Genomic DNA, 17144 nt, shown 5'->3' with positions numbered 1-17144 from the left:
GAAATCATGGGTCACGGTAGAGGAGATGTAGTTCAGATCAGTGTTCAACGCTGTTATAATTTGTGTGAACTTTGGCTTTTCTTTGGTTGTAGGAACCCTGGTGGTGGAGTGGTTGAATGCCGGTCTTGTAGCCACAAGATTGTGAGTTTGATCCCAGGCAAGACTCCAAGGTTGACTCAGCCTTCTGTCCTTTTGTAGGTCGGTAAAATGAGTACCCAGCTTGTTGGGGGCAATTGGCTTACAGATTGTAAACCACTTAGAGAGTGCTAGTCCACTGTTGAGTGGTATAGAAATGTATTTGTTATTGCTATTGCTATTTGAGTAAGAACTTTCCTCCAGAAACTTCGGTTATGTAGGATTGAAATGTTTCATTGATTAGTTGAGTCAAATTAATATATGCTTTTAAAATAAATAAGGAAGATCATTTTAAAAAGTGGCTCTGGTTGATCAGACAGATAACATTTAATAATTACAAAAAACAGTAGGAGACCATCTTGATTGTCTCCCTCACAGAAGGAAAGAAAGTATCTTAATATGGTGCTTATTTTCATTTATTACATTTATTCTAATAATAATTCCCTCCTCTACCCCCATTTTAACTTCACAAGAATCCTATGAGGGAGGCAATGGCTCAAAGCCACCCAATGAAGTTCATGGCTAAGTGGGGATTTAACCTGCGTCTCTCCAGTACGCATCCGATGTTTTAACAACATCATAACACTGATTCTCAGTGTTGTTCTTAGCTTTTGTGATATGGGACTTACCTCTTCAAAAGGTGATTTGAAGGAATGAGCCCAGCACAGGCACTGAGGTCTGAGACTTTTCTTGCTTGCCACCAGAGGGCATCATTCTGGTCCACAATCTGAAGAATGTCTCCCTTTTTAAATGGTAGTCCTGCATCAGCACAAGGAATGGCTGGGTCCTGGAGAGGCCAGTAGTCTGCCATTGCTCGCACATAGAGCTAATACGGTAACACAGAAGATGCATCATCAGCATCAGCATCATCGTCGTCATTGTCATCAGATTCCCTTAATCATCAACACCACCACCACCATCCCATCTTTCTATGAAGCATGCATAGGAAAGCTACCATTCAATGTGTGTGTGTGTGTGTGTGTATGAGATAAGGAGAGAGAGAGAGAGAGAAGGAGGAAAAGACAGATGGTTGAAATAATTTAAAAAGGCAAAAAGCCCAGTCTGGTTAAAATATTACAAAGAATAAATAAAATAATACAAAAGATATTTAATTATGAATACTGTACAGTGGGCCCTTGGTATCTGCTGGAGTTTGGGTCTAGGAGCCTCCATGGATAACAAAATCAGTGGATGCTCAAGTCCCATTAAATATAATGGCATATAAAAATGGTGTTCCTTATATAAAATGGAAAATCAAGGTTTGCTATATGGAATTTATACTTTTTTTGGAATATTTTCAAGACGTGGATGCTTGAATCCATGGGTAAAAAAATATGTGGATAAGTAGGGCCAACTGTAGTAGCAAGAACATGGAATAATCTTGTAGATGAAAGCTCAGGTTGAGTAAAGTTTTCACACAACAGTGCAAAGCTGTAAATGAAGGGGGAAAGCAAGCCTTTGTTGGAGAAACCTCACAAAAAGGCCTTCCTTTCACTCAGGAATTGGTGGGGGTACATAGAAGAGCTGCCTAAATATCCTGAAGACACCAGTCCCCCATCTGATCTTGAAAGTTAAGCAAGGTCCATCTTGGTTAGTACTTGAATGGGAGATCTCCAATGAATACCAGGTATATTTCAGAGGGCGGAACTGACAAAACCACCTCCAAGTATTCCTTGCCCAAGAAAAGCCAATGAAATTAATGGGGTCACCATAAGTCAACAGATTGCTTGAAGGCGTGCGGGCGCACACACACACATACACACACATGAGACTCTCTTTGGAAAGTGGAAACAAGCAGGAAGACTCATTTCTTTACCCCAGTGTTTTCCTATTAAAGTTGTCAGTGACACTTGGTTTTTAATACATTGTCTTTGATTAATTATTTTCTTGTTTTTTCTTGTTTTGTCATTTTTATAATTATTTTGGCAATTGGTTTTATTGCAATTGTTTGTAAACTAATTTTATTTTTTAATTAAAAATGATTAAAAAAAAGAAAATCATGAAAATGTTTTTTTACCTAGAAAACAGCAATGTTGCAAGCTCCAGGAAAAGAGATTCCAGCTCAACATTAGGAGGAAAAGTTGTACGAAAGTATCAGTATTAGACAACAAATAGCCATGTGGCCTTGTTGTGCAACACTGCTGGTTTTGCACATTTTCCAGTACAACACTGCTGTTTTTTTATGAAGAAAACAACAATGTTGCACAACAAAAATGCTGTGAAAAATCAGCAATGTTCATAGAATCGTAGAGTTGGAAGAGTGTGCACTATCAAACAGCCCTTACTGTCAGGAAGTTCCTCCTAATGTTGAGCTGGAATCTCTTTTCCTGGAGCTTGCATTATTGCTCCGGGTTCTGTTCTCTGGAGCAGCAGAAAACAAGCTTACTCCCTCCTCAATATGACATCCCTTCAAATATTTAAACAACTACCTGCAGCTGCAGCTTCAGTTGGCCCAAGTTTCTTTTCCTACTGTGTAACATTTGGGTTGCACAACTTTCAAATCAGAAAAGGCTACATCCACAATGTGGAATATTCCACCACATTATTTGTTTAGGGGTATAGCATGCAATTTAATTTTGCATTGTCTGCAATTTCCCCAAGGGTATAGTCAAAAACCAAGCATCTGATGACCAGTCACAAAGCAAGAGATGCTAAATACAATATACATAGGAAAGGAAAATCTGTGCTGCTATATGACAAAAACATCTTTCACTATTTGAAGGAGCATCTCTTTGAAAAATGTGCTAAATGCTTCCTCTAGTTTGATTCGTGTAAAAGCCCATTGGAAAAAGGCTTTGCACAATTCCTGAGCTCATTGGCCCAGTTCTAGTCCTAGAGGTTTACTGTCAGCCACTGAAATGGCAGTGTATTGGTATAACAGATTGCTTCCATAAACAACTTTGGTGCACTGTGTATTAATTTTCACCACTATCTATGTTGCTAGAGGAGCCATGAACTCAATTGACAGTACTGATGACATATGCCTTGCTCCTTCCCACTATTAGATTAATGTATGTAATGAGAAAGGCTAACAAAATAAAGGCATCTTACTGTTGTTTGATTGCTGACCGGTCGATCAGAAACTGGAATTAGCTTGAACATAATGGTTCCCTGGGACAGTGCCTATAAGGATTCAGGGGGAAGACATAGCATCCAGTTACATTTAACTGTTGCCACAGACAAAATATTTTAATTGCAGAGACTGATAATTACTTTGAAATGATTAGTACCACTCTTTTGTGAAGAAACAATTGATAGACAACAATAACACCATTTTAAGGAGAGGCATACATCTAATTGCTAGTTCTGACTAGAGTGGACCCTGAATCAGTGGTCCAAAACACACTGCAGAAATAATCCAGTTTGAGACTGCTTTAACTGCCCTGGTTTAGTGCTAGGGAATTCTGGGGAATGTAGTTTATTGTGGCATTAGAGAAGACTAAATGTCTTAAAACTACAAGTCACAGAATTCCCTAGCATTGAGCCAGGAAAGTTAAAGTGGTCTCAAACTGGATTATTTCTGCAGTATGTTTTGGACCACTGACTGAATTTCACACAAGGAAAATCAGGGGTTTAAGCAGAGAAAATCTAGAGAAAATCGTGCAATTACAATTAACATTTTCACACACATCGCCATTAAAGTGACACAATCCAGGGGAATAAATAGGCAATAAGCAGCAACAAACCATTCACATGATTTCCCCATGAATGATCTGTTGCTGTTTATTGCCTGTTTGTTCCCAGGATAATGTCCCTTTAATTGCAATGTTGTGTATAAATGTTAATTGCGAATGAGAGATTTTCACGTGATTTTTGCTGTTTAAACCCCCGATTTTCCCTGTGTGATAAAGTCCTATAGACTTTATCACACCAGCTTTCTGTCCTGCAACAATCATATTAGTTTAAGAATGAAAATGTACTGCTTCAGCATAGTTTCTTATCACACTTTTCCCCATGAAAACTCTTTAATGCATGTGATCTGTTTTCCACACTGCCAAAAACTGCCTCCCGACTGTGCACACAGCAGCTGGCTTAGGGAAGGTGCTGGTGGTTGTGATTTCTCCTCTTTCCCACTTCCAAAGCTTAAGGCTTCTGTGTGCACATGCACACAGCAGCCCCACACTTTGTGATGAAGTGGATGGGGGGAAATAAGTGATTGTGGCTGTCGATTGCCCCTGGATACTCATTGCTGTGTGAATGTGCACACAGCAGCCAGCTTAGGGACACTGATGGTGTCACAATCGCTGTGAGGGAGAAGGTGAGAGAGGAGCATGATCACATCCGCTTACACCACATGACTGCCTTAGAAGCAGAACTGCAGCAGAAGAGACCTATTACATCAAGGCAGTAGTGGAATAGTAGAGAGATTGTCAGTCTATGATGGGTTTTGCCCATCACTGAAAAGGTGCATGACAGTAACGAACAGAATGCAAGGCAGCAGCAGGACAGTCACAACGTCGTGTGGTAAGTACTGGCCAAAGATGCTTCTATCCTGTTAAAATTCTAACCTTGTGCAATAAAGGCTTTTCTAGCCTTGTGCAATAAAGTCCTTCATCCTGTGTGGGTATATTTCACTGTTAGTGTTAATGCCAAAGCTAAGGAAAAGTTTTGACCAAGACAACCTGACTTTGAGGAGTAAATGAGAAAGCCCTACCAACTCCACTGGCCTGAGTGGGGCCAACTGCTAACTAGCTCCTCCTCTCCCAGGACTGTCACAGACATTGGCCATGCCATCTAAATTTACTTGTGTCTGTTATATTTATATCCCTCCTTTCTTCCAGTAAACTCAAGGTGACATACATGGCTCTACCCATTCCCATATTCTCCTCACAATAATTCCGTGGAATGGGTTAGGCTAAGAAACAGTGAGCAGCTTGAAGTAACCTGACTTTATGGCTCAGTGAGGACTTGGAATTTGGATTTCCTAGATCACAGTCCAACACTAGTCATGGCATCAAATTTGTTCTCATGAGCTCCTTTTCTCCCTTTTTGGCCATTTGTATTACAGTGGGCTCTTGATATTCTCTGGGGTTTGTTTGAAGGACCCAAATCCATAGATGCTCAAGCCTGATTAAATACAAACATAGTAAAAGGGTGTCCCTTCTATAAAATGTCAAAATCAAAGTCTGCTTTTTAGAATTTATATTTTTTTGAATATTTTCAAGCCATGGATGGTTGACTTTGTGAATAAAGAAACTGTGGATAAGGAGGACCAACTGCACTTCTATTAAATTGTGAGCACATATTTTAAATTCTGAAGTATTGAGAGTGTATTAGCAGAAAAGTGGGATCATAAACATTGTAAACAAAATATTTAAAATAAGGCTCACAAGAAGGACACATGCCCTAATATCCACATATCCTCCCCAAAGTCCTGTTCTGCCTCTTCACTGTGGCATAGTGTGGCCCTGGACTCTCTATGCTGGTGGAATACAAGTTCTGTCAGGTTCAAACAAGTAAGTCACCCCTCCTAACTTGTGGATCTGGGATCCGCGCCCTTGAATATCTGCGGAGGGGTGGTCTCCATTATTTCCAATGGCGCATGCGCCCAGCATACACACATGGGCTTGTGCGCACAGGGCGTGCCCCATTCAACCTTACGAGGCTTGAATATGTGCGAGCCTCTGTTTTCGCAGGGGGGTCCAGAATGGATTCCCATGAAAATGGAGGGCCAACTGTATAGATTCAGACGCAGACTGCATGTCTGCAGCTTAAGGGTAAGCCTAGAGCAGTGATGGTGAACCTTTTAGAGGCCGAGAGCCCAAACTGCAACCGAAAACCTACTTATTTATTGCAAAGTGCCATGTCCCTCTTGGCTTTCTAGTAACAAACTGGCAAACTCTGTGTTGGGGCAATGGCACATGTGTCCACAGAGAGGGCTCTGAGTGCCACCTCTGGCACGCGTGCCATAGGTTCGCCATCACTGGCCTACAGCAACAAAGGAAGGCTCATCACTAGAAGGTTTGCTACAAGGGGATGATTTGACCATAGTAATTACAAGAAGAACTGTGGTGTGGAACAGTTATGCTCTTCATCAGAGGACAGACTGTCCACATCAAGGAAATCACAGATCTTAAAGGTATGTATGCTAATCAAATTTATTAATTTAATTGGAAATTTCAATTGACACATTACCAAAGAACACAGGCAAAATGTCATTATTACCCCGAAAATAGGGGGAAAACATGTTTCCTGTGTAGCTTTGATATGGAGATCTTCAAGAAACAGTCTTTCCAAGACCAATGACTTTATCCCAAAACAAAATACAGCACTCTGCACTATGTCCTCCCTGCCCCCTCAAAAAAGGGTGTTTGCAAACCAGAAGAGGGTTTTCCAGCCATCTCCAGAGTTCTTCTCGATTTTTGCAACTTTCTGGGGCTTGTACAGCATGTAGTGGGTCCTAAGGACCAAATATTGGCTCAAAGAACTCCAAAGCTTGCCCACCCCAGTTTTATAGAAATGCTTGACCTCACTTGACATACACCCTCTTGCCTAATTGTGTCTTCCTTACTTAGGCTGGTACTCTCAGATGACTTTACTGTCTCCCACTTAGTCTGAACTCGCTCTTAATCTCTCCCTCACCTAGACATGTAACTAACTGCAGCATCTCAACTTTACCTTTCTATCTCCAGCTGTAGCTCCTACAATAAATATCTCTCATTTTACTTAAAATAGTGTTTGTTGGTTATCTGAAGCTCCAGCTTCCAGGTCTGTCCAACAGAATCATCATACCAGAATGTGGATTACTTGTTCAGGCTCCAGACCCTCTACTGGAACTCCATTCACCTCTACCAGCTTGTCTCCAGCATACAACAACCCTATGACAGAAAGAAGTGACATTAAGAGGTTTGTCAATGATGCAAAAAAGACTAGATGTCAAGATTATTTGTTAGAATTCCAAAGAAAGGGATGCAGTGCTCATAAAACACTTAACCACGAAACTGAGCCTTTTATAGAAGCCACACACATCAGAAAATCAGACATTGTTATGGATTATCCATTTAAGTCTACTCCAGGATTGGGGAAAGTGCAGCCTGAACCTTTCTTTTATATCCTCTGAAGATGCCCGACCTGTCATTCCTGAACTGATTTTCTGGCAAAAACTTTTGCCCAAACATAGCCAAATCCTTCTAGGAATGTAGCAGATTGACCACAAACGTTTATCCTTTTCAAACGCCCAAACTCAGCTATTACGCAGGAAAAGGTTGCCAGAAATGACACCGCATCACTTCTGGTGCACCCAGGATGCATCACCTCAGGTGTACTCAGGAAAGTGCAGCCCACAGGGGAGAGAATTAGCCCCCATTTCCCCATCCATTTGTCCACCCCTAGTTTACCCATCCCAACCTTCCCTACTCTAGTGCCCTCAAGACTATAACTTCCATCATTTCCAGACAAAGAAAAGGAGTCAGTTTGGCCACATCTGGCCATAGTCTCACCCACCTCTGCATTCCTCCCCAATCTGCCACTGACATGCAGCTCCGACAGATTATTCTTTGTCTCCCCCTCCCCCATCCATTGCCATTGTAGTGTGTGTTAAATTAATCTTACCACTTCTATCTGCCAATCCACCATGGATTACTCTTGCTACTGTAATGTCTCCTGTGAGCTCGTGGCGTTTAATAGTGGCACCCTGTTGGGATGGGATTAGGAGAGGGGAAAAAGAGGCAAATGCTGAATAAAAGAAATGGGGAAAATGGGAACAAAGTGCAGATTTGATGAGTAGTTAGACATGACTGGAAATGATTGTTGAAAGTTGTGGTGCTAGAAATACTAAGGCCAAAGCCCTTATACATACATCTTTCTTTGCATACATATCCTGTATTACCACTAACAGATATTCTTTCCCCCATACCATGAAGAAATAAGATTACTTTACTTTTCATGACCAAAATATGTACTCTAGTTTTACACACCTTTTAAAAAAGAAATATACACTAGTGACTATTGCACATCCCTGTTTCTTTAATGTCTCCAGATGGGTAATTCCAGATGTTGTTGGATTGCAATTCCTATTGAGCCCTTGCCAATACAGACAGTGATTTGAGATAATAGAAGTTTTTTGTGGTTTTTTTGGGCTATGTGGCCATGTTCTGTAAGAGTTTATTCCTGACATTTAACCAACATCTGTGGCTGGCATCTTCAGAGAATGCCAGCCACAGATGCTGATGAAACGTCAGGAATAAACTCTTATAGAACATGGCCACATAGCCCGAAAAACCAACAAAAAACTATGGATGCTGGGCATGAAAGCTTTTGACTTCATAACAGGAGTTGCCTGTAATCTGAGCTTTCAGTGGATAATATGACAGACAGCCTTTGTTGTCTGTCATATTTGAGTGTTAGTGAATACACAAGACAGGGCCTTTTTTGCAGTAGCACCTTGATCATGAACTCCCTGCCAAGGAAAGTCTAGCTGGTTCCACTGATATTATGAGTTTTCAACAGGCAGTCAAAACTGTATCATTCAATTAGGGCTTTGGTTTTTAAACTTTTTTAGCAATTTAAATAATAACCAATTTATAATCACTTTAAATAAATAATAATAACAACAACAACAACAACATCTGGCAGGCCACATGTTCCCATGCCTATTTACATATAGTGTTCTTTAACTCCATTTTAACAAACAATTTTTCCTTTTCTAACCTACTATATCTCCAAAACTGAAGAAGCAATGGACTTGAATTCTACACATCTAGAAGCAAAGAAAACCCTTTATATCAATCCTGCCTAGCTTCTCCTAAATCACATTCTATATTTACTTACTGAGAAGTAGGTCTTGCTGAGTTCAATGGGTCATATTCTCAAGTAAGCAATTATTAGGGTTATTACTTTAAAGCAAGTTGAAAAACTTGTGGCCCTCAGATGTTGTTGTACTGCAACTTCCAGAATCTCTTCCCGCTATATACTGTATACTGGCTAGTCTATTATTAAACATCTGGAGACAAACATGTGACAAAATCTTCCATTCTTGAAAATCAATTTATTTCAGAAAGCATCATATTACGTTTGTCATACTCCACTATTTTTACATACTGTATGTTCAAAGCAAAGGTCAATCAGCAAAGGAAGAATTTGAATTTGACAGAAATCCTAATTTATATAGCATATATTCTAATATTAAAAAGTGATTGATGAAAGTGATTCCACAGCTTAGAATTAGAATTAAAATATAACATTACAAGGGGTTGTTTGTTTTTCACCAGGCAGACTATCCTCATAGCCTCCTCATTCTCAGGGATGTTATCTGGCAAAGGTGGAAGAACTGGTTCATAATCCTTCTGGGCCACTGTATCATGAGCTGATAGTAAAGCCTGCAAGTGAGGTGGGGGATGAGAATGGGAAGGGGATAGAAGTAAGCAATAGTGAGGCCATCTTTAATGTAACTGCCTGGTAGTCAGATAGAAAAAGGACAGTTCTACCTAAGACACAGCTATTCACATTGGCTGTGTTGCTTGTTTCCATATTGCCATAAAGCTAAGGCACCACACTGTGTTTGCATATAGCTTGTCCTCAGCATTCAACACAACTAACACCATCTTATATATAGAGAATCAATAGGAAATGACTGAAAGGTTGCTTGAATTAAGGTCAGAAGCAATACATTGTTGTCAAATCTCAACTATGGTGGGTATGTGTTAAAGAATATATTTCTTTTGGTGAGAAATGCCAGCAATCTCTATATTCAGGGACAGTTCTCATTGTAATATTTTACATTGGAAAACTGATTTCTTACTGCCACTTCTGGGCCTAAATCCAATTGCGAATCCCAATCAGAGTAAACCTACTGAATCAATGGCATTTATGTAAGGCTTAAGATACCAAGTTCCTATTGATTCCATCAGTGGCATCACCAGGAGGATGCAGGGGGTGCAGACCACACCAGGTGACACCCTAAGGAGGGGTGACACTGCTCCTCAAACACTTTTTGGGAGAAACGGGCTGTGGCATTCACCTGCTTCCTTTTAAAATGCTTTAAGACATGGTGGAAGTGGGGTCAAGTTCAGTGGGAGGAAAAAAGAAGTCCCAGAAATTTTTAAAATTGAAATTTCAAAATTCAAAATGTTAATTGTTTTATTTAAAAAATGATTTTTAAACATATATTATTTTAAAAAATATTTTAAAACATCACATTTTAACCACATCCTCACTATGTATATGTAAATACATTTAAGTTCTGCATATGATATTGTAATTTGAAGGTATAATTTTAATTTTGCTAGTTGCTTATGTCACAACTATTAGCATTACATTCAGTGGCATATGGGAATTATGATTTACGAAGTAACATTGGTGCAAAAAAATGTTACTAAGGATTCTGTATGGTGCAAAATGAGAGTAGGTCGATAGGGGCGTGACACGATAAGTACATTACTGGTTAACACCAACCCTAGGGATGCCACTGGATTCCATGCATCAACTCTAGTTATTTAACAGTTGGGTTCATGTCTTGTAATCCAGCTCTGTGTATCTCAAGTTAAAAGGGAGTTCAGTGAAATAAGTATCCTGTGACTTTTCAGATGTTTTGGAGGACAACTGCACTGCTGGATAGAGCTGGTGGGAGTTATAAGTCAAAATATCTGACAGACCAAATGCTCCCCACTTTTGATGTGTGCTTAATTTCAAAATCTGGAATTTGAAGAAAGTTTTCCTCAAGGAAGGGTGGGTTCATAGTGCTGCAACTGGAGCAAATGCTCCAGGGCCGCACTCTCAAGCTTCTTACCAGTATTATATTACCAAGCTAGCATCTCAAGATGAAGAGCCAAGAAGTTTGACTATCAAAGGTTCTGATGTGGCTTGCATACCTTTTTTAAATGCTGAAGGGAAATACAGATCTAACTACTATGGTATGTTTTACATCAGACATCCTGTAAAGGTTTTGGCTGTTTTCCTTCTGCTTCTGTAATGGTATAATAAAATCTGTATCATCACATTCTGCATTCTTCTATTATATGGGCTACTTTGTCTAGACAATTTGAGGGAAAATGCTTTTGTCTTATTCCTGGGTACTTAATATTAGAATATTTTCAAACAGGAGCTGGCACTGCTTGCATCTTAATTATTTCAAAGTGATAAAATTACCAGTGGCCTGCATCAACTGCAATTTTTCACTGATACTCCCTGAGACACTTAGGGCCAGCTTGGTCTATTGAGAAGATAAGATGAACAGGAGAAGAGCCATGAATGCCACCTTGAAGCTAACTGAATGAAAGGTAGAATATAAATATAACTCATTTAAATAGTACATATCAAACCATGTCTTACACCTGATCTTTCTCCCTCAGTGCTGAGGAACTTCAGGGAGCCACTACTTGCCTTGAAATGAGGACCTCGTAGAAGTCGTCTTAGCTCTTTAACTTCTGGATGTTGTTGGGCTCCACGCAACAACTCCACCACCTGAGGAAAAACAAGGGAGACTATCCTCATGCTGAAAAATCTGTAGCAGGCACAACTTTTTAATTATCATTTTCTTAAATAGAACTACAACCCAGCGCACTTTTCTAAATATGGACAACACAAAAGAGTACAGCTTATCGAAAGCTGATATGCAGGAAACTAAATGATTCACTGTTTGTTACTTCTTAACCTTTAAGAACCTTCAGAGAAGTAACATCATTGAGATCCATAAATGATTTTTTTTCCTACAAGCGAGCCCAGCATTCTCACCTCATGGGTTAGTGCGCGTGCCTGCAAGGTAAGTGGAACGGGTCTCCGTTTGATATGCTGATGAAGGCATTCATATACCTAGGATGATAAAGACACCACAGCCACAACAAAATGTCATATGGAACCAATCTTTTCCATGTCATCCATGTACATGTTGCTCACACTCCTGAATTTCTCTTCCCACCATCAAAATGTGCACGTGACTCAACTAGGAATCAAACCAAATTTCAATATAGTATGGCAGGTTTCTCAGCCAGCTTTCCCAGAACCCTAGGTCACTGTGGTTTCTGCAAGAGCTTGTGACTTTAAAAAATAGCTTTTTAAAGCTGTAGCTATCGTAATTTTTATGTAGGGGTTCCCTGAGATCTGAAAATTATTCCAAAGGTTCCTCCAGGATAAAAAAGTTGAGAAAGGCTGCTCTATGCATTTTATGTATTTATTAGTTACATTTATAGTCTGCTTTTTCTTGAAAGCACTCAGAGTATATGGACCCCCCTTTTTTTTTTTCTCCTCAGAGAAATAATGCAGTGAGAAAGTCAGACTGAAAGGGATTGCCTGGTTTAAGTTCACTCAGTGAGGTTCATGACTCACTGAGGACTTGAAGCTGCCAAGTCCCAGTCCAACTCTTTACTTACTACACCATAAATTGATATTTTACATCTGTATCTCTGGCTTGTATCCTCTAAACCAGCATCTCCAACACATCTCCAACACATCCTCCTATATCCTCACATTGCCCAAATCAACCTTCCTCATCTGAATGCAATCCAAGCAGGTTGCACTACAAGTCTTGCCAACACACAAAAGCATGGCCTGGTGAGTGGGCTGATGAGAGATGCAGTACAATAAATGGGAAGGGTGTGCGAATGAGAAAGGTTTGATTACATCAGCTTCCCTTGAAGTCAAACACATTTCTTTTCTCTGTCTCAAGGAACACATCTACTGTCAGAAATCAAAATATGTCTGGATCTTTTCATTTCAAAAATTACTTGTATCTTACCTCTCAGATCTCAAAATAGCTTCAAGATGGCAACTACTATACCATGGAACTGGTTAATGCAGTCCCTGATACAAACATTACAAACTGTACAATAGCAATATACACTGTACAAATGGAAAGGGCTATTGACCAAAAGCCATTCTATATCTTTAACCAAACAGAAACCCAAAACAAATAGGTTATGTCTTATAGGTAACCATTTGTCAGTCTAGTACAGTACTAAGGCTACTACATTGCCACTATATCAGCATTGCAAAAGAAAAAAAATACACAGAAGTTACTAGCCTGGAAGGGGAAAAAAAGCAAGTTGTGGAAGGATGAATAGAAAGCTGCATTGTTAGATTAGGTACAGAATGAGGCTCTCCTGTTCTAGCAGGCTATCTGGTTCCTTATGCTGGATGCAGAGCAGGGATGGACACTCCATCTCTCCTCTGTGAATCTCCTCACTTGCCTGTATACAACTCCTTGTTGCCTATATCTACCAGACTAGTAGTACAAGTCTGTACTGCAGATCATGGCACACAAGACAAACTTTTTCTATTAATTGCTCCTAAAAAAATCTCTTAAAAATAGTAAAAGCAAATAGCATCTTCAGGCCGTTCTGGATGAAACAGATTATCTAGATTCATTTCAATTTGATTTCAGGCCTTGCTACGGTACAGAGACCTCCATATCTGTACCAACTGTACAAGCAGAGTACTGGTGCATGCTGACCAATGGCTCTTGTTTTAGCAGGAGCAATTTTGCTCCAACATGGGCAAACTTGTCTTGTTTGTTTCTCTTTACACAACCCAGGGAAGAAACACAGGATGTGATTTTAGGTTATTTGTCTAGTTTATCCCCTAAACAAGCAAACAAGCAGTATGTTTAGCAACACAATAAGCAAATCACATAGTAAAGCCCCATGGTTTGCAAATTGAAGCAATCAGGCAACAAGCAGAAGCATATTGTTCCTAACTGATCAGCCAGAGTTTTCGAGGTTGTTGTGTTGTGCAGCTGTGATCAAAATCTGCCTGAATGCCACTGGTCCCAAAAGATAGGAAATAAACTTGAGAGAAATGGCAGACATCTTATTTTAACATTTTGTCATGTTAAAATTATGGAAACATCTAGATCTGAGAAACATTACAGAGACAGGAAAGGAAGCTGGTGTTTTGGATGGTTCATCACTACCTGAGATGGCATGGCAATTCTTACTTGTGGTTTAATGCATTGTACATTAAGCAGGAGAGAACTGCAATAATCACTGACCATTGGCAGTGGGTGGGGAGGCTACATTATTTTTCCAAGAATTGTCCTTAGCTGCTATAATCCGCACAGTACTAAGAACCGTTAAAACGAATAGTGCTTGAAAATACACTCCAAAATCTATCTGTTCAGGTCAGGAATGGGGAAGGGGTGGCATGCTAGATATTGCTGGATTCCATCATCCCACACTATTTTCTGCATTGACTAAGGCTACCAGGATTTGTTGCCCAATAAAACATCTGGTCAGCCACATCTAAAGAACCTCTGGTATATACTAAAGGTAAGGCACAACAGCTGGAAATTGCATACTTCTCTTTGAAATGGACCTTACCTTGAGGAGAGCCTGTAGCCATGGGGATCTGAGCAGGTCATATAACACACCAACCCCATTGATGTCTCTCTTATAGAAAAGGCTCAGCTCTTGCAGAACCAGAGACAGTACGTGAGATAAACCTAATTCACAAAACACATACAAATAGTTAAGTTAACAGATTATCTCTCATTTTAAATCTAGAATTGTTATTGGGAGGTTAAAGGAGAGGGGAAAGACATATTCACCCTAAATGTAAACTGTTGTCATCCTTTATACTTTTTAATTAATTAAATTAAATATAATGTTTACATACAGAAATAGTATTATCCTACAGAAATTATAGTTCCACTGCATGGTCTGAAGGTATACAGTGATGTAATTTTACTGAATCCAAGAAAGTCATGTCAGACAAACTGATTACTTAAACACTTCATTGTTTAAAAAAAATCTTAGCCTCAACATTGTAGCTAATAGATGTTTTTAAACCGAATAATTTATTTTAATTAAACTAGATATTTACAAACAGACAGCAGATTTTCGAGTTTGTATTTGTCTAACACGAATATAAAACTTATTAAAAACAAATACATAAGCACATATACACATGGGGAAATAAGATGATGGAGTGTACCATTTTCATGGCTGCGCAAAAGGGCAGCCTTCTCCATCTTCTCCTTCATTCTTGGAGATTCGCCTCGTTTCTCTGAGTGGATCATCTATTGCCTGAAAGCTGGGAGCCTAACTGGGAAACAAAGCAGAATAAGAAATTATAGAATCCTAGAGTTGCAAGAGACCTCAAGGGCCATCCAGTCCAACCCTCCTGTCATGCAGGAATATACAAAGCACCTTGGACAGATGGCCATTCAGCCTCTGTTTAAAGACCTCCAAAGAAGGAGATTCCACCACTCTCCAAGGGCATGTATTCCACTGTCAAACAGATCTTATTGTCAGGAAGTTCTTCCTAAAGTTTAGGTGGAATATCTTTTCCTGTAGTTTACATCCATTGTTCTGGGTCCTATTCTCTGGAGGAGCAGAAAACAAGCTTGCTCCATCTTGAATATGATGCCCCTTCAAATACTTGAATAGGGCTATCACATCACCCTCTTAATCATCTCTTCTCCATGCTCAACATATCCAGCTCCCTAGGTCTCCTCACAGGGCATGGTTTCCAGACCCTTCACCATTTTGGTTGCCCTCCTCTAGACACACTCCAGATTCTTAACAAGGAGTCATGTATGAGTCTTTAAATGGCACAATATGATGTTTTAACAATGCTTTCGAATCAAGGCCACAGTGTGCATCTGTAGCAGGGTAATACCATCTGTAAAGGTTAATTATGAGATATGTACAATTCTGGAACCCTTTCCTTTGAATTGTTGAAGCCAAATAATATGGCAGTGCTCAAGATTAACAGAGATACATTTATAAAAGATTATGTAAAATTCCTTTCCTGGGTTGTGGGCCATTGGGAGCCAAAAAACAATTTCTCTCCATGAATTGTTTTTCCTCCACTTCCTTGGTACACCTTAATCAGGGTAAGAAGAAACGTTCTTCCATGGAAGAGTAGCAGTCAGAAATTTCTTAATGAAAAAAACAAGACAAAAACAGCAAAAAACAAACAAGTAGACAAAAACTAGTAAAATGCAGGCTAGACAATGTGACTCTTAGGTGGATTTGTAATTGGTTGATCAGCTGAACCCAAAGAGTGTTCAGCTATGGCTCCTCTTTAACCTGGAAAGAAGTGACTAGTGGGGTGCCACAGGGTTCTGTCCTGGGCCCTTTATCAATGACATGTAGGAAAGAATAGAGGGCATATTTATCAAATCTGCAGATGAGACCAAATTAGGAGGGGTAGCTAATACTCCAGGAGAAAGAACAAAATTCAAAATTACCTTAATTATAGATTGGAAGGTTGGGCCAAAACTAACAAAATGAATTTCAACAGAGAGAAATGAAAGGTACTGCACTTAGGCAGAAAAAAATGAAAGGTTCAGATATAGGACAGGGGACACCTGGCTTGTCAAGAGTACATGCAAAAGGATTCTAGGCGTCTTCGTAGACCACAAACTGAATATGAGTCAACAATGTGATGCGGCAGCTAAAAAAGCCATTATGATCCTAGGCTACATCAATAGGAGTGTAGTGTCCAGATCAAGAGAAGTAATAGTGCCACTGTATTCTGCTTTGGTCAGGCCTCACCTGGAATACGGTGTCCAGTTCTGGGGACCACAATTCAAAAAGGATATTGAGAAACCGGAGTGTGTCCAGAACAGAGTGATCAAAATGGTGAAGGGTCTGGAAACCATGCCCTATAAGAAGAGGCTTAGAGAGCTGGGTATGTTTAGCCTGGGGAAGAGAAGGTTAAGGGGTGACATGACAGCCATGTTTAAGTATCTGAAGGGATGTCATATTGAGGATGGAACAAGCTTGTTTTCTGACTATGACATGGAGTAATGGCTTTGAATTCCAGGGAAAAAGATTCTACCTAAACATTATGAAGAACGTCCTGATGGTGAGGTTTTTAAACAGAGGCTGGATGGCCATCTGTTGGGGATGCTTTGATTGTGTATTCCGATGCAGTAAGTGGTTGGATCAGCTGGACCGTGTGGTCTCTTCCAACTCTATGTTTCTGCAGTAACATGAATTTTGGCTTGTTTGCCAGTGCCATCTCAATCTATTTGCTTTGTAAATCTATTTGCTCTGCCATATCCGTCTATTTGCTCTGCCATAGCTTTGTGGGACACTTTGCACAGGTTGAATTTAAGAAGTGTGGCGACT

General features: G+C 39.8%; 1 protein-coding gene across 1 annotated transcript in view; it reads right to left on the bottom strand.

Annotated features, from left to right (window-relative positions):
- Window positions 1–17144, bottom strand: part of MPP4 (membrane palmitoylated protein 4) — a 52629-nt gene that overhangs the window by 24681 nt on the left and 10804 nt on the right. Inside the window, exons 4-12 of the mRNA XM_042444052.1 lie at window positions 14998–15108; window positions 14385–14506; window positions 11806–11883; window positions 11455–11535; window positions 9321–9452; window positions 7687–7768; window positions 6868–6953; window positions 3187–3258; window positions 765–961 (exon numbers count right to left, since the gene is read on the bottom strand). Coding sequence (XP_042299986.1) covers window positions 765–961; window positions 3187–3258; window positions 6868–6953; window positions 7687–7768; window positions 9321–9452; window positions 11455–11535; window positions 11806–11883; window positions 14385–14506; window positions 14998–15082 — 935 coding nt within the window. The 5' untranslated portion in view covers window positions 15083–15108. The remainder of the gene's footprint in view (window positions 1–764; window positions 962–3186; window positions 3259–6867; window positions 6954–7686; window positions 7769–9320; window positions 9453–11454; window positions 11536–11805; window positions 11884–14384; window positions 14507–14997; window positions 15109–17144) is intronic.

Source organism: Sceloporus undulatus, chromosome 1 (genome assembly GCF_019175285.1).
Source record: "Sceloporus undulatus isolate JIND9_A2432 ecotype Alabama chromosome 1, SceUnd_v1.1, whole genome shotgun sequence".
Taxonomy (NCBI): domain Eukaryota; kingdom Metazoa; phylum Chordata; class Lepidosauria; order Squamata; family Phrynosomatidae; genus Sceloporus; species Sceloporus undulatus.
Note: the sequence above shows the minus strand (reverse complement) of the source record. Positions and strands in the feature narration are given on the sequence as shown.